The sequence below is a fragment of the Doryrhamphus excisus genome, chromosome 22 (assembly GCF_030265055.1).
Source record: "Doryrhamphus excisus isolate RoL2022-K1 chromosome 22, RoL_Dexc_1.0, whole genome shotgun sequence".
Taxonomy (NCBI): Eukaryota; Metazoa; Chordata; class Actinopteri; order Syngnathiformes; family Syngnathidae; genus Doryrhamphus; species Doryrhamphus excisus.
The window spans coordinates 7145707-7169336 of NC_080487.1; the positions used below are offsets into that span (position 1 = coordinate 7145707).

The window sequence follows — 23630 nt, forward strand, 5'->3', positions numbered from 1 at the left end:
GGGGGCCTCAAACTAGTGTCCTGCGGGCCACATTTGGCCTGCGGGCCACGTGTTTGAGACCCCTGGCCTACAGCATACTGTATGAAAAGGATTTATGATTTGAGGGAAAAAAAGCAAAGCAAAGTTCGAGTTGCAGAAGGCTTTATTTCACTTCATAACACATCAGGAGACCACCGGTGACCTAGAAGTCTTTGGTGGGCTTTATTCTTCATCCTGTCCTTTCTTCATGAAGAGAATGAAAAGACAGAGTTAGTTGTGCTAACACTGACAAATAGACAAAATAAGCATTCAAGTGACATAAGCTGTTCATCAAAAGTCTAAGACCAAGTCTAACCCCCCATAAAATATAAAAATAAAAAGTATTAAAAAAGAGTCAGTAGCTATTCGTGTTCATGAGGTGAAAAAATGGTGTCCAAAATGTGGCCCGGACAGCATTTGCTGCCCGCTGCTGTTTTTATTTCGGTCCGTGCCACATTCTAAAAACATAATTGAACAAGAAAACTAAGGGCACAAATGGAAAACTCTGTATTAATGTCATGAGAACATGTGGTCTATCAACAACATGAAGAACTGACCTTGGACCCGACATCACGACTCTTGGCTCGTAACTTGTTGACCTGAGACTCCGCGATGTCGGCTCTTTCCTCCGCTTCGTCAAGGTCATGCTGGATCTTACGGAACTTGACAAGATTGCTGTTGGCTTGTTCCTCCTACACACACAACATGATCTTCATCCACCACGTCATGGAATATGCATGCAGGGGGGTCCCGGTGTTTCACTTCTGCTATGGATATTGCAGCCTTGCTATTGGCTGATACAGATACCAGTTTGATCCGGTAGCAGAACAATTAATTCATGACTTAATTTGTATTCTTGGTTGTTTTGGTTTTGGTTCATTTGGTTTTTTCTTGAGGATTTTTGCTAGGATCCTCATGCTGTTTTTTGGGGTGCTGCCTCAAACGCGCTACGCGGTTGGGGGGTCTTGCGCATGGCAGGTTTTGCACTCAACAGAAACATCTTTTATGGACTTGGACATTGCTCCAGCTAGCACGTTAGCACACGACGGTGTTGTGATCACATGGCCTCTATCCGACCGCTGCTGGATGGAATATCGGAGTGCTGATATCGGAGATTTTAGATGTAGGACCTTGTCACCCTGTTGTTTAGATTTTTTTTTAGAAAGCAATGACTGGTTTTCATGGGACCATTAAATTGAGCAGCATTAGGACACTTTGCTGCATGTAACGTAATCTCTGAGGTTGAACGGAGATTGAATTCTCAGTCATCCAGGCCATGGTCATCCGCAAAAGGTTGAACTCTGCTTGTTCAGTTGCCTTCATTCAACCTTTAAATTAAAAATTAAAAATTAAAAATTAAAAATTAAAAATTAAAAATTAAAAATTAAAAATTAAAAATTAAAAATTAAAAATTAAAAATTAAAAATTAAAAATTAAAAATTAAAAATTAAAAATTAAAAATTAAAAATTAAAAATTAAAAATTAAAAATTAAAAATTTAAAAAAAACATAAAATAAAAAAAATAAAAATAAAAAATAAATAAAAATAAAAATAAAAATAAAAATAAAAATAAAAATAAAAATAAAAATAAAAATAAAAATAAAAATAAAAATAAAAATAAAAATAAAAATAAAAATAAAAATAAAAATAAAAATAAAAATAAAAATAAAAATAAAATTTAAAATTTAAAATTTAAAATTTAAAATTTAAAATTTAAAATTTAAAATTTAAAATTTGGGGGAGGGAGAGGCGGGGGTACACCCTGGACTGGTGGCCAGCAAATCACAGGGCACATATAGACAAACAACCATTCACACTCACATTCATACCTATGGACAATTTGGAGTGGCCAATTAACCCAGCATGTTTTTGGAATGTGGGAAGAAACTGGAGTACCCGGAGAAAACCCACGCATGCACGGGGAGAACATGAAAAATTAAAAATTAAAAATTAAAAATTAAAAATTAAAAATTAAAAATTAAAAATTAAAAATTAAAAATTAAAAATTAAAAATTAAAAATTTAAAATTTAAAATTTAAAATTTAAAATTTAAAATTAAAAATTTAAAATTTAAAATTACATAAATAAATAAATTTGAAAAAAATTAAAAGTTATATTAGGAAAGCAGGAAGTGAACAAATGTTACTGATTGTAAAAGTACCAGATGGAGGGGTAGGATTTAATAAGCTTTGCTTCTTCCTACTCCTTTTGGACATGTGGAACTGTGAACTGATTATGGGATGCACTCAATTGTAATCTGATGCATGTTCAAATGAAATAAAACCATTACCATTACCATTTTGCGGATGACCGTGACCTGGATGACTGAGAATCTACACAGACCTTATCCCTGAGAAGCTCCCATTTTGAGTGTCTTGCCAAAAAGTTGCAAAAAGCCAAAGAAAAATAGCAAAGCGTATCCACTTACACTATGGATTATGTCCATGTAAGAAACAAAACACTTGATTATCTCAATCATACAACTAATTTGGCCGTTCTTTTTTTCTCGTGAATTCATTATTTCTGCAAAAATATGTTTTTTTTCCTCAATTACTCAATGAGTCGAAAACAATTTCAGTAGAGTACTAAAAACATTCCATAGCTGCTGTCCTAAATATATGACATTTGATCAACACGGGGTCGGGACACCCTTGCTTACTTGTTGGCTGTTTATGTACTGAGCAGGGAAAGTACTACAGTTAGTTTTCTGCCGAGTATTCCTTACAGCTTCCTCGGTGCTCCTCTTGTATGATTTGACTTTCAACTGGAGCTTATCCACCAGGTCTTGCAGACGGGCAAGATTCTTGCGATCCTCTTCAGTCTGCAAAAAGAGGAATCAAAGAGGATGAAATCTTGGTCACCTTCAACATTGGTCATTTCCCACTGGCCCCCATCTTACTTGGTAAGTTAGCTCTTTGATACGTCTCTCATACTTCCGTACTCCTTTCACCGCGTCGCTAGACTTTCTCTGCTCGACCTCCACTTCACTTTCCAGTTCTCTGATCTGTGAGCAGGGCAGGGGGGAGTTAGGTTATTGGAAATGTCAGTACAAGCAGTACGGTAATCCCTCCTTTATCATGGTTAATTGGTGCCAGACTAAATAGAAGACGGGGCTGCTAGCATATGCACATAGTGCACAGCACTGTAACATACAACAGTAGGTATAAAATGAGTAAAATGTCATTCAATGCAAGGGAGGCTGATATCATTGCAGCGCCCCAATGAGAGAGCTTTTCTTTTTTCAGTTTCAAACTCATATTAGTAGATGTTTGTATATTGACAAAGTACACTGTTTGAGTCTTAGGTTGCTATGTGATGAGATTAATGTTATTTGTAAGACTAGCACAGCTTATGATTAGCAGCTGCCAAAGTAGGGACCGCTGTATTGGTTATTTCTGTGACCATTTCTTACCCTGGCCTCCAGCTTCTGCACCTGCTTCTTGCCGCCCTTCATGGCAATTTGTTCAGCTTCATCCAGACGGTGCTGCAGGTCTTTGATGGTTTGCTCCATGTTCTTCTTCATGCGCTCCAGGTGAGCACTGGTGTCCTGCTCTTTCTTCAGCTCTTCTGCCATCATGGCAGCGTCGGTGATGGCCTTCTTGGCCTTCTCTTCAGCGTTCCTGCACTCCTGGACTGCATCTTCCACTTCGGTCTGAAGCTGGGATGTATCTGCCTCCAGTTTCTTCTTCTGGTTGATCAGAGCGGTGTTCTAATTTGACGGAAAAAAAGCACAGGAAATGTCATGAAGGTGTGAAAGTTGGAGCTAACCGGTGTCTTTCTCACCTGTGAGTGCAGTAGCTGCACCCTCTCGCTAACATCCAGCAACTCTTGCTCGGCAAGTTTGCGACTTCTCTCCGTTTGCTCGAGAGCAGCCCTCAGCTCTTCCAGCTCAGCCTGAATGAGGTTGTTGCGTCTCTCCACGATGGCGATGTTCTCTTTGAGATCGCCGTTGGCACGAAGAGACTCATCCAGCTGGAGTTGTGACTCCTTTAAAAAAAAAAAAAAGAAATTTCAACCCCAAATATGAAAACCTCACATGGGAAAATTCATAATTATGGATTATAATGGATTATATGGATTATAAAAAAAATAATATATATATTTTTTTGATTAAATCTAGGAAATTATTTTGGGTAATTTCATCTCACAACGAAGTTTCTCCAACTTAAAAGATCAAGTTCAAGTGACTTATTGCTTTGTTTAGGGAAATATCTTTATTAGGTCAAATAAACAAATATTTTGTTGTATCAACAGTAGAACTCAAGTAATCTCAGAAAAAAAGCAAAAAGAAAAAACAAAATTAAAAAAATAAAATAAAATAATTATGGGCCTGCAAAACTAAGCGCAGCAGCCAGCCTATCATGTTATTCCTCCCGTTTCTATTTATTATTATTGTATATGAGGATTTACCAATGATTCTAATGCCGATCATCTATGAGTATGTTTTTATATAAAAATAGGAGAAATTTTATTTTTTAATGCAGAGTTAGCAACATGTTTTCCCTGTGAATGGCAATAGATTTGATAAGTGAGTGCTGGCACACGCCGATATGTTGATGTGATGGCTTTGAAAGGCGTTTATGGGCATATGCTGTAGAAAGTAGAACGTTTCATCCTTACAGACAATCTCTGCTTTATATAGTGCAAGACCTTTTTATTATATAATATGTCATTATGGGCCTGTGATTGGCTAGTGACCAGTCCAATGTGTGTACCCCGCCTCTCGCCGGAAGACAGCTGGGATAGGCTCCAGCAACCCCTGCGACCCTTGTGAGGATAAGCGGTAGAAAATGAATGAATGAATGAATGTAATTATGGGCCTGCAATTACAGCCCATGTTATTATTTCTCATCCTTATTTTCTTTGTTATTATTATACAGCAGAGGTCTCAAACACGTGGCCCGCGGGCCAAATGTGGCCTGCAGGACACTAGTTTGAGGCCCCCGCCTTGATATGAAAGTTTAATGTTAGTGCGGCCCGCGCAAGTTTGATATGGATGCTGTATGGTATCATGTACCCAGAAAAAATTATTACGTTTGATTAATGTTCATGTTAAAGGTTAAATAACTGTTAATAGTTATCCTCCCTATCCGTGTGGAAGTGGTAAGTTTTTGGCTATTTAAGTTTAAAGGAAATAACTTGAAGGCTACCGTTTAGGTCGCTAGCTCTCTAGTTTGCGAGTTAGCATGTGTCTCAAGACCCTGCAGTTGCGCAATATGTTGTAAATAAAAAGAGTATAAATGTGACTATAGTCGTGTTTTGTCATGTCTACAGGGCTCTAATAATGCTTTGTTCATTTTAATTTGAAAAAAATAATTTGTCTACCCACCAACTATATGTGGTTTCTTAAGTTTTTATTATTTGCTGTTTTATTATTATATTTATTTATTTATTTATTACTGATTGATTGATTTTCTTTATTCTTGATTTGTTTATTTATTTTTCATCTTATTTTGTGTAGAAAAAAATTGCAAAATTTTTTTGTTTTTAATAAATGCGTTTTTTGGGGGATTTTTTTTGGAAAACCTGATGCGGCCCAGTCTCACCCAGACCCAGCTCCAGTGGCCCCCAAGTAAATTGAGTTTGAGACCCCTGCTATACAGTATATTATTCTGCTCCAACTAATGAGGGTCGGCCAGTGCTGTGAAACCACACAAATTATACCACTACTTTGCAATTGGGACCTTTTTGTTATATAATATGTAATTATGGGCCTGCAAAGTACAGCAGCCCATGATTATCATTCCTCACACCTCTTTTTATTGGCCTGCAACTAAAGTGCAGTGTTACAGATGCTATAAATACATATTATGCCAGACCAGGGGTAAGCAACAGGCTAGTACATATTCGTATAGATTTATTAAAATAATTTGAATGATTTTTTAATGTTGTGTTTTCACGGCAGCCATACCTTCAGATGCGCATGAACAGACTTGAGTTGTTTCTGAGCCTCGGCCGCCTGCCTGTTGGCCTGACTTAGCTGGATCTCCATCTCGTTGAGGTCTCCCTCCATCTTCTTCTTCAAACGCATTGCCTCGTTCCTGCTGCGGGTCTCGGCCTCAAGCGAGCTCTGAAGGTTGTCCACAATCCTTTGCTGGTTTCTCTTGGCTTGCTCCATCTCCTCGTCTTTCTCGGCCAGCTTGCGCTCAATGTCGGCCTTCACCTGACTAAACTCCAGCTGGACTCTGAGAATCTTTCCTTCCTCGTGCTCCAGAGAGGCCTACAGAGAAAAAGGATGGAGAGAGGATCCAGTCCAGGGGTCAAACTATTGAAGGACATACAGATCGAGTAGAGTTTTAGGTTCTACATCCTACCTCTGCCTCTTCCAGAGCTGTTTGGGTGTCAGACTTCTCCTGCTCCAACTGCTTCCGAATCTTCTCCAGCTCATGGATGCTCTTCCCACCCTCACTGATTTGTTCGGTGAGATCCGATATTTCCTCTTTTGCGTGGAAATGAAATGATACTTCATTTCAATTATTACATTTCTTTGTTAGAAATGGGGCGGCACGGCGGTCGAGTGGTTAGCGCGTAGACCTCACAGCTAGGAGACCAGGGTCCAATTCCACCCTCGGCCATCTCTGTGTGGAGTTTGCATGTTCTCCCCGTGCATGCGTGGGTTTTCTCCGGGTACTCCGGTTTCCTCCCACATTCCAAAAACATGCTAGGTTAATTGGCGACTCCAAATTGTCCATAGGTTTAAATGTGAGTGTGAATGGTTGTTTGTCTATATGTGCCCTGTGATTGGCTGGCCACCAGTCCAGGGTGTACCCCGCCTCTCACCCGAAGACAGCTGGGATAGGCTCCAGCACCCCCGCGACCCTCGTGAGGAAAAAGCGGTAGAAAATGAATGGAATAGAATATTAGGAATGGAATATTTTCCCCTCAGTTTTAGCTGACTACTGCAATGTGCTTGTGCTTCTCAGCCAATAAAACGTGAGACACGACCACAAGGCTTCTTCTAGTTATCACACACGCAATCAATTGTGACGGCTGATAGATTAGAAGAACCTGGAAAAGTCCCGCCGGCTAAAAGCGCCGGATGGAACCTCAAACTTAAGGAAAGAGTTGATACTCCCTCACCTTGTAAGTTCTTGTTTTCTCTCTTCATAGTCTCCAGATGCTCAATGGATTCTTCGTAGGAGTTCTTCAGTTTGAAGAGCTCCGTGCTCAGAGACCTTGCCTCCCTCTGGGAGCTTTCCAGCTCTGATTGAGACTCCTCGTACTTCTGTTTCCACTCTGCCAAGACCTGACAGCAAGTCAACGCTATTAAGTATTTCAGCTCAACGCTTGTCGACACTTAGTCATTCTTTCAAACCTTGTCAAAGTTCCTTTGCTTCTTGTCCAGAGCAGCAGCAGCAGCGTTTGATCTCTCCACGTCCACCATGAGATCTTCAATCTCATTCTGCAGCCTGTGTTTGGTCTTCTCCAGAGAGGAGCATTTAGCATTCACCGCTTCCACCGCCTCCTCGGCATCCTGCAGACGCTGAGCCAGCTTCTTCCTGAAGAGTTCACTCATCAGTGCTTTCTACTGGTCACAGTTCACAATTCGAAAAGTGCAAACCTCAGCCAAGCGCTATACATGTTAACATTAGCATGCTAACAACTAGCATGATTGTCCTAAGTGTTTAAATAACAGTCTAACTATGAAAAAATGCTAATGCTAAATTGATACAAAATGCTAGTATGCTAATGTCAGCATGCTAGTAATGCTAACATGCTAACATTAGCATGCTAACACCTAGAATCATAGCGCGAAGTGCTATATTTTATATTGGTGTTCTTATCTTCTGTACAGCGACCTTGGGTGTCCTGAAAGGCGCTTTTAAATAAAATGTATTATTATTATTATTATTATATATTATATTACATATATATCATATATATGTGTCTATGTATGAAAATAGCTAAAAATGCTAGTATGCTAACATGACCATGTTAGCACCCAACATGATAGCATGCCAGGAAGGCAAAATGTCCAGTATGAGTTGAGAAATATTGAAATAATAGTAGGCAATAGCAGATTCACAGAAAAGTGTGAATTTGGGGAAAATGTAGAAATGATTGTCCGTATGAACTTAGCTAGCCTGGATGTCCTGAACATGTTCAACAGTTTGATGCTGGAATGGCATCAATCAGATGAGAAATGTGGCAGCAGTAGCAGGGAAAATTTGGGGAACATTCTTGAATATTGGATCACCCCCAAAATTGAATCAGTTCTTCCATATCACATTTCCGACAATTACTGAAAATGTCTGTTCAGAACTTTTTTTTGACACCAAACCAAAAACAGATAAACACGCTTTGTTTGCTTGGCGGAGGTAATCCATAATCCATTCACAGTAAGGGTGACCCTCACGTACAATAACTGAAGATTCCACATAGATTATGATATGTTCATGTCAAGTAACTTTGGTTTTTGCACCACTTCCCAGCTCATTACAACTGATATGGCAAGGGTGTACAAAGTGCGGCCCCGGGGCCAGGGGAATGTTTTTCAGTTTTTTTTTTTTAATTATGACAAACAAATTGTTGTAAATTCGCTTGGAGAAAACGTTATAATATTACAAGAATATAGTAACAATATTATGATAATAAAGTCAGTCAGAATTTTGAGAATACATTTTTCAATTGGAAAGTTGGGAAAAGTTGGGAAAAAACAGAATAAAGAATGTTAAGTCTCAATTGGGGCGGCATGGCGGTCGAGTGGTTAGCGCGCAGACCTCAAAGCTAGGAGACCAGGGTTCAATTCCACCCTCGGTGTTTGCATGTTCTCCCCGTGCATGCGTGGGTTTTCTCCGGGTACTCCGGTTTCGAATGGTTGTTTGTCTATATGTGCCCTGTGATTGGCTGGCCACCAGCCCAGGGTGTACCCCGCTTCTCTAGCCCGAAAACAGCTGGGATAGGCTCCAGCACCCCCGCCACCCTCGTGAGGATAAGCAGTAGAAAATGAATGAATGAATGAAAGTCTCAATCGAATGAGGAATAAAATGTTCCAATTTTCCCAGAATTTTCCCATCAGTATACGAGATGCAGTTTTTTTGGTGTTTGCTATTTGACTTACTTGGCCTCCTCCAGTTCTTCAGTCCTCTGGATGGCATCGGTTTCGTACTTAGTTCTCCACTGCGCCACCTCGAAATTGGCCTTGGACATGCAACGCTGCAGCTCAGCCTTGGCCTCCTGCTCCTCCTCGTACTGCTCCCTCAGCAGGTCACAGTCGTGGCGAGACGACTGCACGGCGTGGGCTAACGCGTTCTTGGCCTGCAGAAGAAACGCATTTAGATGCAGCAGCGAGGTAAGCGGCGGCTTTGCGGTGCATGGATGCGTCCCACCTTGATCTCTTCTTCCAGTTGGCGTTTCAGGTCTTCGATTTGTTGCGTGTGGGACTGTTTTCCTCGAGTCAGCTGAGACACCAGCGAATCCTTCTCCTCGAGTTGCCGTGAGAGTTCACCTCAATTTGAGAGAAGATTCATTTCAGTTGGGGTATTTTTTTCGGTATGCAAATTATTACTATTTTTCCAGAAAAAAAAAGTGTAATATATAGTAGAAAATAGTAGTAAATATAGTAGCTTTTTATATATATAGTAGATTTTTTTATTATATAATAATAAAATAATAAATCAATTGAATTAATATTAAAAATATGTATTAATAGATTTAATATTTGTAAAATATTCTTATAAAATGTCAATAATTTCTTTATTATTTTTATTGTACATAATTCATAAATATAGACTAAATTAAATATATAACAAATTAATTAAGGTGTAAATTAGATTTTTATTATATAATAATTAATAATAAATCAATTGCATTAATATTAAAAATATTTATTAATTGATTTAATATTTGTAAAATATTCATATAAAATGTCAATAGTTTATTTATTATTTCTATTGTACATAATTCATACATATAGACTAAATAAATTATATAACAAATTAATTAAGTTGTAAAAATTAATTTATAAACAAATATAATAATTAAGTTCATTTAAAAATGCAAAACAAAAACTTACCATTCTCCGTTTGGAGTTTTGCTTTGTGCATGGTGAAGTCACTGACGGTGCGCTGCGCCTCTTCCGCCTTTGCTTTATATTCATTCATCTGGTCTTCCAGGGACCTGCACATTTTCTCCAAATTATTCTGAAAAGTAAATACAACAAATTATTTCCACTATTTGAGAAGCTGTATGAAATATTTTCACGTTGATTTATGAGAGAAATTCATAAAAAAATTACTAACTTTAGACTTGACAACATGTTCCATGTTGGAAACCACATCATCCAGTTCCAGCCTGAGTTCGCTCTTCTCCTTTTCCAGTTTCTGCTTGACTCTCTGCAGGTTGTCAATCTGCTCCCCCAGGTCGGCAACACTATCAGCTTGTTTCTTCCTCAGCGTGGCTGCGGTGGCTTCATGCTGCAGAGTGGCCTCTTCCAGGTCCCTGCGCAGCTTCTGGAACTCGGCCTCCCGCTTCTTGTTCATCTCGATCTGGGCGGATGTCGCTCCGCCGGCTTCCTCCAGCCTCTCGCTGATCTCCTCCAGCTCTCTGGCCAGGTCTGCTCTCTGCTTCTCCACCTTGGCTCGAGCGGCTCGCTCGGCCTCCAGCTCTTCCTCCAGCTCCTCGATACGAGCCTGGACCAATCACATTTACATTTGCAATCAGTGTTGATGAATCTATGAAACTATGTGTGAAATATGCCCATGTTTACAGTATATTATGTACAGACTGTATCAAACATATGTATGTATTAACAGCTTTTTCAATGTAAATATCTCATGTAAGAGTTAGCGTATGACACCACATTTGAATATGATGACAATATTACCTGCAACTCCTTCAATTTTTTCTGGAGCTGAGCACTCACGGCCTGCTCGTCCTCTATTTTGGCAGCAAGCTGGTTCATTTCAAAATCTTTCCTGTCAAGGAAGTATATACCTATCAGATGTATATACCACAGAATACCAGAATACCTCACCACTTTATGCCTATGATATCAAAATATCTGAATATTTAAGCAGATGTTTTGTATTTCGTGCCTAAAGTAAGCATTTCATTAAGCATTAAGCTAGTAAGTGTAAAAATACAAATGCAATCATTATATTATGTTTATTGCGTTATTGAGACATCCATTTTTATTACACTATACCCTAAATATGTAAATATGTACGCCAGCCATGACAAACTAGCTCAAAAGTTAGCTAGCTTTCAGCTAAAGCAAAGAAAACAAAGTAAACCAAATAGTAGTCGGGCCAAAATGTTGCGTTGCTGCTGGATGTTCAAAGTTAAAAACGTTGACTAAACGTTGACTTTATGCCTATGATATCAAAATATCTGAATATGTAAGCAGATGTTTTGTATTTCGTGCTTAAAGTAAGCATTTCATTAAGCATTAAGCTAGTAAATGTAAAAATACATACAAATACATTATTACATTATACATATACGTATAATATACATATACAAATACATTAAAATACATTGAGACATCCATTCTTATTACACTATACCCTAAATATGTAAATATGTACGCCAGCCATGACAAACTAGCTCAAAAGTTAGCTAGCTCTCAGCTAAAGCAAAGAAAACAAAGTAAACCAAATAGTAGTCGGGCCAAAATGTTGCGTTGCTGCTGGATGTCCAAAGTTAAAAACGTTGACTAAACATTGACCTTATGCTTATGATATCAAAATATCTGAATAGGTAAGCAGATGTTTTGTATTTCGTGCCTAAAGTAAGCATTTCATTAAGCATTAAGCTAGTAAATGTAAAAATACAAATGCAATCATTATATTATGTTTATTGCGTTATTGGGACATCCATTCTTATTACAATATACCCTAAATATGTAAATATTTACGCCAGCCATGACAAACTAGCTCAAAATTTAGCTAGCTCTCAGCTAAAGCAGAGAAAACAAAGTAAACCAAATAGTAGTCGAGCCAAAATGTTGTGTTGCTGCTGGATGTTCAAAGTTAAAAACGTTGACTAAAAGGAATCAGTGTAGTGACGTGCGACTGCATTATTATTATTATTATTATACCAGCTACGTATTATACTGCTGTGAGTACCTAACTAGTAGTAACGCCTTACTTTTTCAGCCTCTCTTCAAGTTGCTGCTTGTCATTTTCAAGGTCCATAACGCTCTCTTGAGCTAATTTGAGGTCGCCTTCAAGCTTCCGCTTTGCTCTTTCGAGGTCCATGCGCACTTTCTTCTCTTGCTCGAGGGATCCTTCCAGCTGTCGGACGTCAGACACGACTTGTTTGTTCACTTGGTATTGATTATTATTATTATCATTTACGTGTCATCTTTCTTACATCATCCACTTGCTGCTCCAGTTTAGACTTGGCCTTGGTCAGAGTGTTGACTTTGTCTTCTTCACTCTGAAGGTCATCCAGGGTTTGCTGATGAGCTTCTTGCAAGGCTTTCTTCTCCTTGGTCAGCTTGGCAATGATTTCTTCCAGCGCTGCCATTTCTTCAGTCAGGTTCTTCACCTGTGTACGATACAGCAAGTTCAGCTTTCAGCTCATGCATTCATGTCTTATGGAGAGAAAAGGATGACCTTGTTCTCGGTGGCGTGCTTCTCCTTCTCCACTTTTGCAAGGGTTAACTCTAAGTCATCAATGTCCTTCTTCAGCTCAGAGCACTCGTCCTCCAGTTTTCTCTTCTTGGCAGTTAATTCAGCGTTCATCTCCTCCTCGTCCTCCAGTCTTTCTGTCAGCTCTTTGATTTTGGCCTCCAGCTGAATCTTGCTCTTGATGAGCCCTTCGCATCTTTCTTCAGCGTCACAAAGATTATCTTGCTCCTGTTGTCAGCCAATACACATATAAACCGTGAGTCGGCATGCTTTATTCAGTGTATCGGCATTTGGTGAACTTACAGCCTGAACTTGGAGCTGCAGGTCGTTCTTCTCTTGGAGAAGCGTGACCATTTTTTCCTCCAGTTCCTTTTTGCGGGTTTCTGATTTGGCGTAGGCTTCTTTTAATTTAGTAAACTCTTCCTTCATGTTGGCCATTTCTTTCTCCGTCTCTGCCGATTTCAGCAGAGGTTTGATCTTGAAGTACATCTTCATCCAGGGCCAATTCTTCACCCCCATGAAGGCACGGATGTTCCACTGGATCACAAGCAGAGCGTCCCTGTCGACAGAAGATGCTCATTTTTTTATCCAAGAAGAATGATTCAGGTCATTGCTGTGGACACTCCCAACCATCTCAGTCTGGCCTCTCTGACTTCATCTCTAACATGAAATGTCCCTCTGATGTACTCGTTCCTGATCCTATCCATCCTGGTCACTCTCAGTCTGGCCTCTCTGACTTCATCTCTAACATGTAACAATGTCCCTCTGATGTACTCGTTCCTGATCCTATCCATCCTGGTCACTCTCAGTCTGGCCTCTCTGACTTCATCTCTAACATGCAATGTCCCTCTGATGTACTCGTTCCTGATCCTATCCATCCTGGTCACTCTCAGTCTGGCCTCTGTGTCTTTATCTCTAACATGCAATGTCCCTCAATGAGAACCTCAGCATCCTCATCTCTGCTACCTCTAGTTCTGCCTCCTGTCTTTTCCTCAGTGGCACTGCATAAAGACCAAACAACATGGCTGGTCTCACCACAGTTTTGTAAACAACATTGATGGTCTCACACGGTTCATGATACCATTCAAAATTCATTCATTCATTTTCTACCGCTTATCCTCACAAGGGTCGCGGGGGGGTGCTGGAGCCTATCCCAGCTGTCTTCGGGTGAGAGTCGGGATACACCCTGGACTGGTGGCCAGCCAATCACAGGGAACATATAGACAAACAACCATTCACACTCACATTCATACCTATGGACAATTTGGAGTGGCCAATTAACCTAGCATGTTTTTGGAATGTGGGAGGAAACCCACGCATGCATGGGGAGAACATGTAAACTCCACACAGAGTTTTGCTGTTGAAAATCTTTCTTGGTGACTAGCTAGCGCTGCTAATACATCCATTCTGGTCTTCAGGCTCCGGCATTGTTTAAGAGACGGACTATCAACTAGTTGCTTGTCTTTCGATACCGGGTTCAAGATTTATGGCTGATTCTTATCCATCCAGGAGTTAAACCGGATATCTGCTCGCATTGGTTTATCCTTCACAATCCTACACAGCATATAAAATGTGTTTATGTAACATCCTGTTGATTTTTTACTGTGGCTATTTACCTCCGTTCAACGATCTTCTGGAACTCGATCCTTGCTAGAAGACCCCTTGAGCGGGCTTGGATGCCAGTGATGATGAGTGCTAATCGATCATCTCTCATTTCTTCAAGCTGACCCAACAGCCCAGCTTTGAAAAACACCTTTAGTGACAAAGGATGTAGCGTCTGCGTCAGTCATCATCACATTCCCTCGAGCAGCGCTTGGAATACCAACCTTGGTGTGCCCCAACTTGTACTGGTTGTGGTCAATATCCAGAGACCCTAACAGTTTCTCTGCAGCCTTCTTGTTGTCAATGAACTGCCCTTCGGGAATTGCGTTGGGGTTTAGAATTCGGTATCTATTAAAAGAATTGTTCAAGAATTACAAATCGTGAACCTAAAATACTCCATAAAGTGTTCTTTGTTTGTTTAGTTCGTGGAAATCCAAACCTCTGTTTAAAATCTCCGTAGAGGATCCGGTTGGGGAAGCCCTTCCTGCAGATCCTGATGCCTTCCAGCACACCGTTACAACGCAGCTGGTGCATCACCAGAGGGTTCTCCATGGCCCCGGGAGTCTTGGTCTCGTTGGGGATGATGCAGCGTACAAAGTGGGGGTGAGTGGACCTCAGGTTGGTCATCAGCTTGTTCAGGTTCTCCTGCACATTTTTGACAAATGTGTTATTTCCTCTGTCGGTAATTTAGGTTAGGCTAGATTGTGTACCACAGAGTGGGTACACATATTGCCGTAGGGCAGGGGTCTCAAACTCAATTTACTTGGGGGCCACTGGAGCTGGGGTCTGGGTGGGACTGGGCCGCATCAGGTTTTCCAAAAAAAAAAAACGCATTTATTAAAAACAAAACCTAAACGGTAGCCTTCAAGTTATTTCCTTTAAACTTAAATAGCCAAAAACTTACCACTTCCACACGAATAGGGAGGATAACTATTAACAGTTATTTAACCTTTAACATGAACATTAATCAAACGTAATAATTTTTTCTGGGTACATGATACCATACAGCATCCATATCAAACTTGCGCGGGCCGCACTAACATTAAACTTTCATATCAAGGAAGGAGCGTCAAACTAGTGTCCTGCGGGCCACATTTGGCCCGCGGGCCGCGTGTTTGAGACCTCTGCCGTAGGGGGTACGTGAATAAAAATTAGGCTTGACTGAGATTTACATGAAAAAATAATAGGATGCGGTGGTGCGTTTTGATTGCAGGCCCATAATAGGAAGTATGAAGATATTAGAGGATGGGCTGATGCTCTTTGCAGGCCCATAACTGCTATTCTAAAAAGGTCTTACCCTATGTAAAGCAGAAACCGTTTGGAAGGATGAACCTTTCTTCTTGGCACCTTTGCCCTTACTGCCAGACTCTTGAGCTAAATGAAGACAAAACACAAAACTGTTGTTCATCATATTTAAGTGGAATTCCTGTAGCAGTTATTTTATTTATTTTTATTTTATTTTAGTTATTTTATTTTTTTTATTTTATTTTATATTTGAACATCTCATAGCCCATCGTACCTGAATCTGCTCCTGCATAACCAGCGAAAAGTAGAGATAATAATTTCATGGTAGACTTCTGGAAAAGTCCAACCACAGTTTCATTCAGAGGGTCCTTGTTCTTCACCAGCCAGTTGTTGATGTTGTAGTCAACGGTTCCGGCGTAGTGGACGAGAGAGAAATGGGCCTCCGGTTTCCCTTTGACAATTCTGGGCTTCTGGAAGTTGCTGGATTTCCCCAGGTGGTTGTCGTAGAGCTTAGCTTTGAAGGTGGCATCACTGGCTTTGGGGAACATGCACTCCTCTTCAAGGATGGACATGATACCCATGGGCTGAGGAGAAGAACATATGAGTTATTGGAATTCAATGATAGCCTCTCGCAAAAGACCTTCTCACCTTTTCAATCAGGTCAATACACGCCTGCAAGTCCATACCAAAATCTATGAAAGTCCACTCAATGCCCTCTTTCTTGTACTCTTCCTGCTCCAGCACAAACATGTGATGGTTGAAAAACTGTTGCAGCTTTTCATTGGTGAAGTTGATGCACAGCTGCTCAAAGGTGTTGAACTGGAAAACAAAGCAGACTAAGTTAGCTAGCAGGTTGACCTTCACGTATCGTGTTGGCCTACAAATCCTCCGCAGAGCTCACGTCAAAGATCTCAAACCCAGCGATGTCCAGTACGCCAATGAAGTACTGGCGAGGCTGCTTGGTGTCCAGAGAGTTGTTGATCCTGGTCACCATCCACAGGAACATCTTCTCATACACCGACTTGGACAGTGCACCGATGGCGTAGTACACCTGGAAAATAATCAGCAAACTGGATCATTCTTCTTCTAAAAATATTTCCCACAAAAACTTACCTGGTCAACATTTTGTCCCTTGGTGACCCACTCATTTCCGACTTTAACTCTTGGATGACAGAGACCTTTGATGAGGTCAGCAGAGTTCAATCCCATCAGGTAAGCAACTTTATCAGCATCTGTAGGAGGAACATTCCCATATGTGTGTTACACTTTTCAAAAAATTATTATTTCTGTTGGTGATCCTCTAATGAGAGTTGTTGTTCTGAGCTGCGGAATATGCATCTACAAATGCTGAATTATGACTATGCAGTGGAGCTTCAGTTAGTGTCCACCCGGTTAGCATCTTTTCCAGTTAACGTTGAAAATTTACGCCAAAATTATGCCTCGCTTTACGGACATTTTTTGGTGAGCGTCTAACACGGCATGCGTCTTGTCATGTTATGGATACCGATGGAAACTGCTGGTCAAACACGATTGAATTGAAGAAATAAGTCATGGCAAAGCTGCACGGCGGTCTAGTGGTTAGCGTGCAGACCTCACAGCTAGGAGACCAGAGTTCAATTCCACCCTTGGCCATCTCTGTGTGGAGTTTGCATGTTCTCCCCGTGCATGCGTGGGTTTTCTCCGGGTACTCCGGTTTCCTCCCACATTGCAAAAACATGCTAGGTTAATTGGCGACTCCAAATTGTCCATAGGTATGAATGTGAGTGTGAATGGTTGTTTGTCTATATGTGCCCTGTGATTGGCTGGCCACCAGTCCATGGTGTACCCCGCCTCTCGCCCCTGAAGACAGCTGGGATAGGCTCCAGCACCCCCTGCTACCCTCGTAAGGATAAGCGGTAGAAAATGAATGAATGAATGAATGAGTCATGGCAAAACAGGAAGGTGGTATCCGTGTGGTGTCTCACCACCACATTGCGTCTCATCAACAACCATGTCTTCAAAGAAAGAAACAAATGAAAAGTTAGCTTAAATGTTCATTTATCCCTTTCATTCATCGTTTATATGCATTTGGAATTGTTAATTACGTTGTTAACTATAACAACGTGATTTGTGTGGACATTTTTGGATTGGGTTAGCGTTGGTTTCGGTTAGAGTCAGACCATCTGGAAGAAATTAATGACGCTAACCAAGGTTCCGCCGCATGTCTTACCTTCAGTGCCATCGGCCTCTGCCTGCTCTTCTCGCTGCTTCTGCTTGAACTTCATGTTACCGTGGTGCATGACGGCACCGATCAGCTTATAAATGCTGTTCTTCTCTTCCTGGGTGAAGCCCAGCACGTCAAAGGCATCCTGACATATCAACAAAACATAAAAAACACAATAAAGGCATGTTTCCGGTTTTACCATTGTTACATTTAAAACCGTAATCATCTCACATCAGTGGCCATCAGCTCCTCAGAGTCATTGATGGAGGCTACCGTAGTTTCTCCTTGGGAGATGAAGGCGTAGTCGTAGGGGTTGTTGGTGATGAGTAACATTTCTAAAATGATATTATAGAAAAAAAACTTATATGAATGAACGATCCAAGCAGTATCCTGTCATTGCCTGTACGTTATTACCTACCCAGAAGTTCGGGCTTTGCCTGAGACAAGATCTGGTAGAAGATGTGATAGTCCCTCTCAGCTTTGAGCTGGTAGGTCACACGAGACTTTTCCAAAAGGTCTGTCATGGATGCAAAACCGTTTTAATATCCACATAATCTATCATACTCCCTAGCTATCTATCTGTATTGGTATGCTGGAGCCTATCCCAGCTGTCTTGGTGGAGAGGCAGGGTACACCCGGGAATGGTGGCCAGCCAATCACAGGGACATATAGACAAACAACCATTCACACTCACATTCATACCTATGGACAATTTGGAGTCGCCGATTAACCTAGCATGTTTTTGGAATGTGGGAGGAAACCGGAGTACCTGGGGGGGGGGGGGGGGGGGGGGAGTACTTTCTTTTTAGAGTTGGGACACCATGGAAAGATTCCGGTCAGATAATCATTTAATCCATCCATTTTCTATACCACTTATCCTCAGCTTATTACCGCTTATCCTATGGACAATTTGGAGTCTCCAATTAGCCTAGCATGTTTTTGGAAATGTGGGCGACCAGTCTAGGGTGTGCTGCGCCTCTCACCCGAACACGGTTGGGATAGGCTCCAGCATGCCCGCGACTGTCTTAAGGATAAGCGGTAGAAAATGAATGAATGAATATATAGTTAGCATTAGCATTATATAGTTATATATAGCGTATGAAACTGTAAAGAGATTTGAATCCCTACTTATTATTAAAACTTATTTCAATTTGTGATTAAGTTTAATTAATCATAAGTTAAAAATAGTCAAAATGCGATTAATCATGATTGAGTATTTCAATTGCTTGACTGTGCTAATAAAAGCACAACCTGATGTGAGAATTTGCCACTTTTATTGTTGGCGTACGCAAAAAGGCGAGGCACATTTGAAGTGGTGTCGTGAAATCATACGTCAGGGGTGGGCAAACTATGGCCCGGGGGCCAAATCCGGTCCGACAAGTGTTTGAATACGGCCCGCCCGTTCTTTCCAAAGTATTTCATTTAAACTTAACATACAAGCTTTTGATGGTTTAAGTAGCCGTTTAATCAATTTGGTTATTTGATGTGGTCTGCTGTTTACAAAGTGCTCCTGAAAAAAGGGACACAAGCACAGATAGCAGGTTGTATGACACTTTTACAGATACAATCATTCCAGGTGGACTGTTACGTGTCAAATATATAGTATGCCCCCCCCCCCCTGTCAATTTTGTGAAATCAATGCGACCCACAAGTCAAAAGGTTTTCCCACCCGTCATACATGATGTTAGAATAAACAAGCAATGGAAGCCAATGAAGATGTATCCATCATTGAATGAAAACATCAAGGTGTTATTGCCATTTTGAAAAGTAAGGTAAAAATGTACATGGTTCGGTTCAGCTTCACTTACAAGTCTCAATATCAGCAGAAGCCAACTTCCCTCGGTTGTCAAAATGAATTCTGATGAATTTTCCCTGAGAAGAAAAGTGTAAACATTTATATTGGTGGAAAATGATCCTCATAGAATCCTTAAGCACACTCACAAATCTGGAAGAGTTGTCGTTTCTGATGGTCTTGGCATTACCAAAGGCCTCCAGAGCAGGGTTAGCCTGGATGATTTGATCCTCCAGGGTACCCTGAAAACAAAATACTACATGACTGCTTGATTTTATGACAAGCATCATTGGAATGCAAACCAAATGCTCAACCAATTTGGACTTGGACCAAATTTGTTCCGGGAAAAAAGTCGTACAAATATCTAGTGGCTCAAACTGGAACTGGGTTGCTGAAATGAATGTTGCATTACTGGTCCAGTAAAACCTGTAACCATGGTCGAATTCTTACTCTGACCAAATCAGATGGTCCAGGTTGACTGGTGTCTGAAGGGACTGTGTTCGGCCTTACAGGTTGAACTGCATTTCGAAATATATATCACCTTCTTCTCAATAGCTGGGTCTTTCTTCCCAGCACCTGGAACTGCAGCAATGCTGGCAAAGTACTGAATAACTCTTTTGGTGTTGACCGTCTTTCCAGCACCGGATTCTCCGCTTCGTTAAAGAGAGACAGCACAGGTTTGGAAAATACTGAAGCATACAAGAGGTGTGTTTTTCGACGTTTCTTACGTGATCAGAATGGACTGGTTTTCTCTATCTGCAATTCAAAGAAATGTCTATGAGATTTTGCATGAAACTAAGAATTGGAACAGGACAGTGACGACATTGGGTACCTGCCAGCATGTACTGGTAGGCGTTGTCAGAGATGGAGAAGATGTGAGGAGGAGCTTCACTCCTCTTCTTCCCCCTGTAGGCCACCACCACCTCCTGGTTGTAGACCGGCAGCCACTTGTAGGGGTTGACCGTGACACAGAACAGCCCAGAGTACGTCTGCCAAACACAAAACAGGGTTGATGTACAGTTGGACCATGGACACTTGACCTCAGTGGAAATACTGTAGCTCTAAGACTGCAAGAGAATGGGGAAGCGTAGAGTGGGTTGTTCCCACTGCGCGAAACTGAACGGTCATTGGATAAATGCCGGGCTTAGTCCCTCTCTCGGGGACTAAGGGGCAGCGGGTTGACCCAGATGCTTGGCTTCTGCATGATGATTGGGTGATTTGCCTGAGGTGGAAATTCTTTGATTGACTTGATTGACAATAAAAATAGTAATTCCGTGATCGGTATAAACCTCCAAGGGAACATTGTCCAGGTTTTTCATTCATCTCGTCTGAACTTTTGAAGCCTTTTACTGATCCTCGGTGTCTTTGTTAAAAGTGACTGGCGTTATATTTGGCGACTTTCTTCTGTTGCTATGTGTCTTTTTTCCCCAATGAGGACCGTCACAATCACTCCCACTCAGAACGGGTCACACAGTAGCCCTCAAAGACCAGCAGCCACCACTCCTTGACGTCCATTTGTTGTGGACTCACATAGATCATCCACGCTGCGTAACGCTCTTTGAGGTTGAACAGCACGGCGGGCTCATGGAGGAAGGTGAACATGGCCATGTCTTCAATTTTATCAAACTTTGGCGGGTTCTGAGGGTGAACGTCACACTCCTTCACTGTCACCGTCTGTAGAAATGAAATCCCAGTTTACCGAACGAAGATCAAGGCTTGTAGTCAATGAATACGAACCATCTACCTTTCCGAACTCGGTCTCAGCCGTGACTTTGTCACCGTCTCGACTAGTGACTGATGCTTTCACGTACTCAACCTCTGGATCGGGAACAAAACATTCCTTCTTCATGTCAAAGGGGCGAGTTTGGGCTTCTAAACGCTCCTTGTCCGACTTGCGAAGAAACGGAGCAGCTGACCCAAATTCTGCCATTGCTGCGTCACCCATTTTTCTGCCTTCTGAGAAGACAAACAAAATTGTCTGTGTCACTAATGAACATTCAAGCTGCTTTTCTCTCCACAACCTTTTGTTTGGAAACGATGTCAAGTACAAGATGGACAGCTTTAGTTAAATGTCTCAATTATGAATATACTTACTGAAGCTATGAAGCAATGTTTTGTTTTATATGGTTAGTTGATTATAACTGACCTGATCATGTTTACGTCTGTGGTGCATCTGCGCATGCGGTACGTGCATTGCAAGATTTAAAATGAGTCAGGCTTCATTCATTCATTCATTTTCTACCGCTTTTCCTCATGAGGGTTGCGGGGGTGCTGGAGCCTATCCCAGCTGTCTTCGGGCAAGAGGCGGGGTACACCCTGGACCGGTCGCCAGCCATCACAGGGCACATATAGACAAACAACCATTCACACTCACATTCATACCTATGGACAATTTGGAGTCACTAATTAACCTAGCATGTTTTTGGAATGTGGGAGGAAACCGGAGTACCCGGAGAAAACCCACGCATGCACGGGGAGAACATGCAAACTCCACACAGAGATGGCCGAGGGTGGAATTGAACCCCGGTCTCCTAGCTGTGAGGTCTGCGTGCTAACCACTAGACCGCCGTGCCGCCTAAGTCAGGCTTGGTAAATAAAAAACAATAGAAACATAAATAAGAGCTGCTAAGAAAATAATCCTTATTACTTATATAAAGTATGGTTATTGACCGTTTATGTTTGAAAGCAGTGAAACCTAAAACACAACATGCCTTCGTTCCAACAGCCAATGCTTACCAAGGTTTTTGGTTGGAAATGTAAATACATAAACGTAAACAGCGCAAAAATGGTGCATGCTCACAGACAGTGTCGCTTCATGGCAAATTAAATGCAACCATTCAAGACGGTTATACGACATACATTGTATGCCAAATCTCTGTTTAGGCATCTCTATATGGAGTTTGCATGTTCGCTCCGTGTGTGAGTGGGTTCTCTCCTGGTAAAAATACTTCCATTGGCGACTCCAAATTGTCCATAGGTATGAATGTGAGTGTGAATGGTTGTTTGTCTATATGTGCCCTGTGATTGGCTGGCCACCAGTCCAGGATATACCCCCACCTTTCGCCAAAAGTCAGCTGGGATAGGCTCCAGCACCCTCCTGTCACCCTAGTGAGGATAAGCGGCATAGAAAATGGATGCATGGATGGACATTTCATGCCATATAATTAATGAAAAAATGGTCTAAAAAATCTTGTTGATAATATTGATGATCAACAATAATTTGAAAATGTTTTATCATGACAGGCCTACTGGTACAGATGACTCAATGCTGGACAGTTCCATCTTGAAGACCACTAAGTGCAATTTATAGTCCAGCCTGACTGATATATTTGCAACTACAGAACAAAGAACTGAATACATGCTTAAAGATGGTGAATGGAAGCATTCATTATATACATCTATATATATGTATATATGTATATATATTCATTATAGAGTGGCGCTTACCTTGAACTGTCAATCTCCGTCAAGCCAAAGTACGGTTCTGATGGCCGATTGCCGCTTTCCTCTCCATTAATAAAGGATGTACTCCTGCCAAATAAGGTGATGGATGGATGGATGGGAAAGAAATGGCATCCAATTTGCATATCAAAAAAAAGCCCCCCCACCTCACCAAATTGGGTAGAGTGCTGCTATTGTTGCTCACACCTTGTGGAGAACACAATAAGACACATGACAAAGAGAGGGGAGGTGTGAGGCACTCCCTATCAACGACTGTTAGAACAGCAAGTTTATTTTTATTTTTATTTTTATTTTTATTTTTATTTTTATTTTTATTTTTATTTTCATTTTTATTTTTATTTTTATTTTTATTTTTATTTTTATTTTTATTTTTATTTTTATTTTTATTTTTATTTTTATTTTTATTTTTATTTTTATTTTTATTTTTATTTTTATTTTTATTTTTATTTTTATTTTTATTTTTATTACATTCAAATTGTGTATTCCGTAAATGTTTATTCACACCACACCGTTTTACCAATTTTGTATGAGATCTGTATCTTGACCGTGAAGGACCGAACCCATGCTGGACACAAATATTCCCCACATTGGTGATGGAGATCCCAGACATTGCCTTTTATTGTTCTTTGACTCAAAATACAATTGTTCTTGTAAGCAAGTGAGCTTTATGAGAGCCCAAACAGCTCCAGGTCAACAATAGTCTGTCAAGTGATAGGGTGTGAAATACATTTCA

The 23630-nt window shown here is 40.8% G+C and overlaps 1 protein-coding gene across 1 annotated transcript; it reads right to left on the reverse strand.

Annotated features, from left to right (window-relative positions):
- Positions 1-126: 126 nt before the first annotated feature.
- On the reverse strand, positions 127-22935 carry LOC131109398 (myosin-7-like). Its single transcript, XM_058061353.1, has 38 exons — positions 22883-22935; positions 21180-21391; positions 20966-21109; positions 20268-20424; positions 20164-20191; positions 19977-20088; positions 19585-19677; positions 19452-19515; positions 18062-18160; positions 17875-17978; positions 17650-17788; positions 16554-16672; positions 16342-16491; positions 16089-16259; positions 15715-16024; positions 15493-15569; positions 14635-14840; positions 14420-14543; positions 14210-14346; positions 12897-13152; positions 12579-12821; positions 12334-12510; positions 12109-12254; positions 10844-10934; positions 10260-10649; positions 10034-10160; positions 9348-9466; positions 9080-9276; positions 7334-7517; positions 7099-7264; positions 6333-6457; positions 5930-6238; positions 3802-4005; positions 3431-3727; positions 2918-3022; positions 2744-2839; positions 576-710; positions 127-222 (listed from the first exon to the last, which is right to left on the reverse strand). Exons 2-38 carry the CDS (start codon positions 21378-21380, stop codon positions 202-204), a joined length of 5823 nt encoding a protein of 1940 aa, XP_057917336.1. The 5' UTR covers positions 21381-21391; positions 22883-22935; the 3' UTR covers positions 127-201.
- Between the last annotated feature and the right edge of the window lie 695 nt (positions 22936-23630).

Excerpts from the sequence above, each read along its gene's own strand:
- LOC131109398 (XM_058061353.1), bottom strand. The coding sequence starts at position 21,380 with ATGGGTGACGCAGCAATGGCAGAATTTGGGTCAGCTGCTCCGTTTCTT. Across the intron at positions 20,425-20,965 it reads ACGCAGCGTGGATGATCTAT|ACGTACTCTGGGCTGTTCTG; the intron begins GTGAGTCCACAA and ends TGTGTTTGGCAG. Across the intron at positions 4,006-5,929 it reads CTGTTCATGCGCATCTGAAG|GAGTCACAACTCCAGCTGGA; the intron begins GTATGGCTGCCG and ends TTTTTTTTAAAG.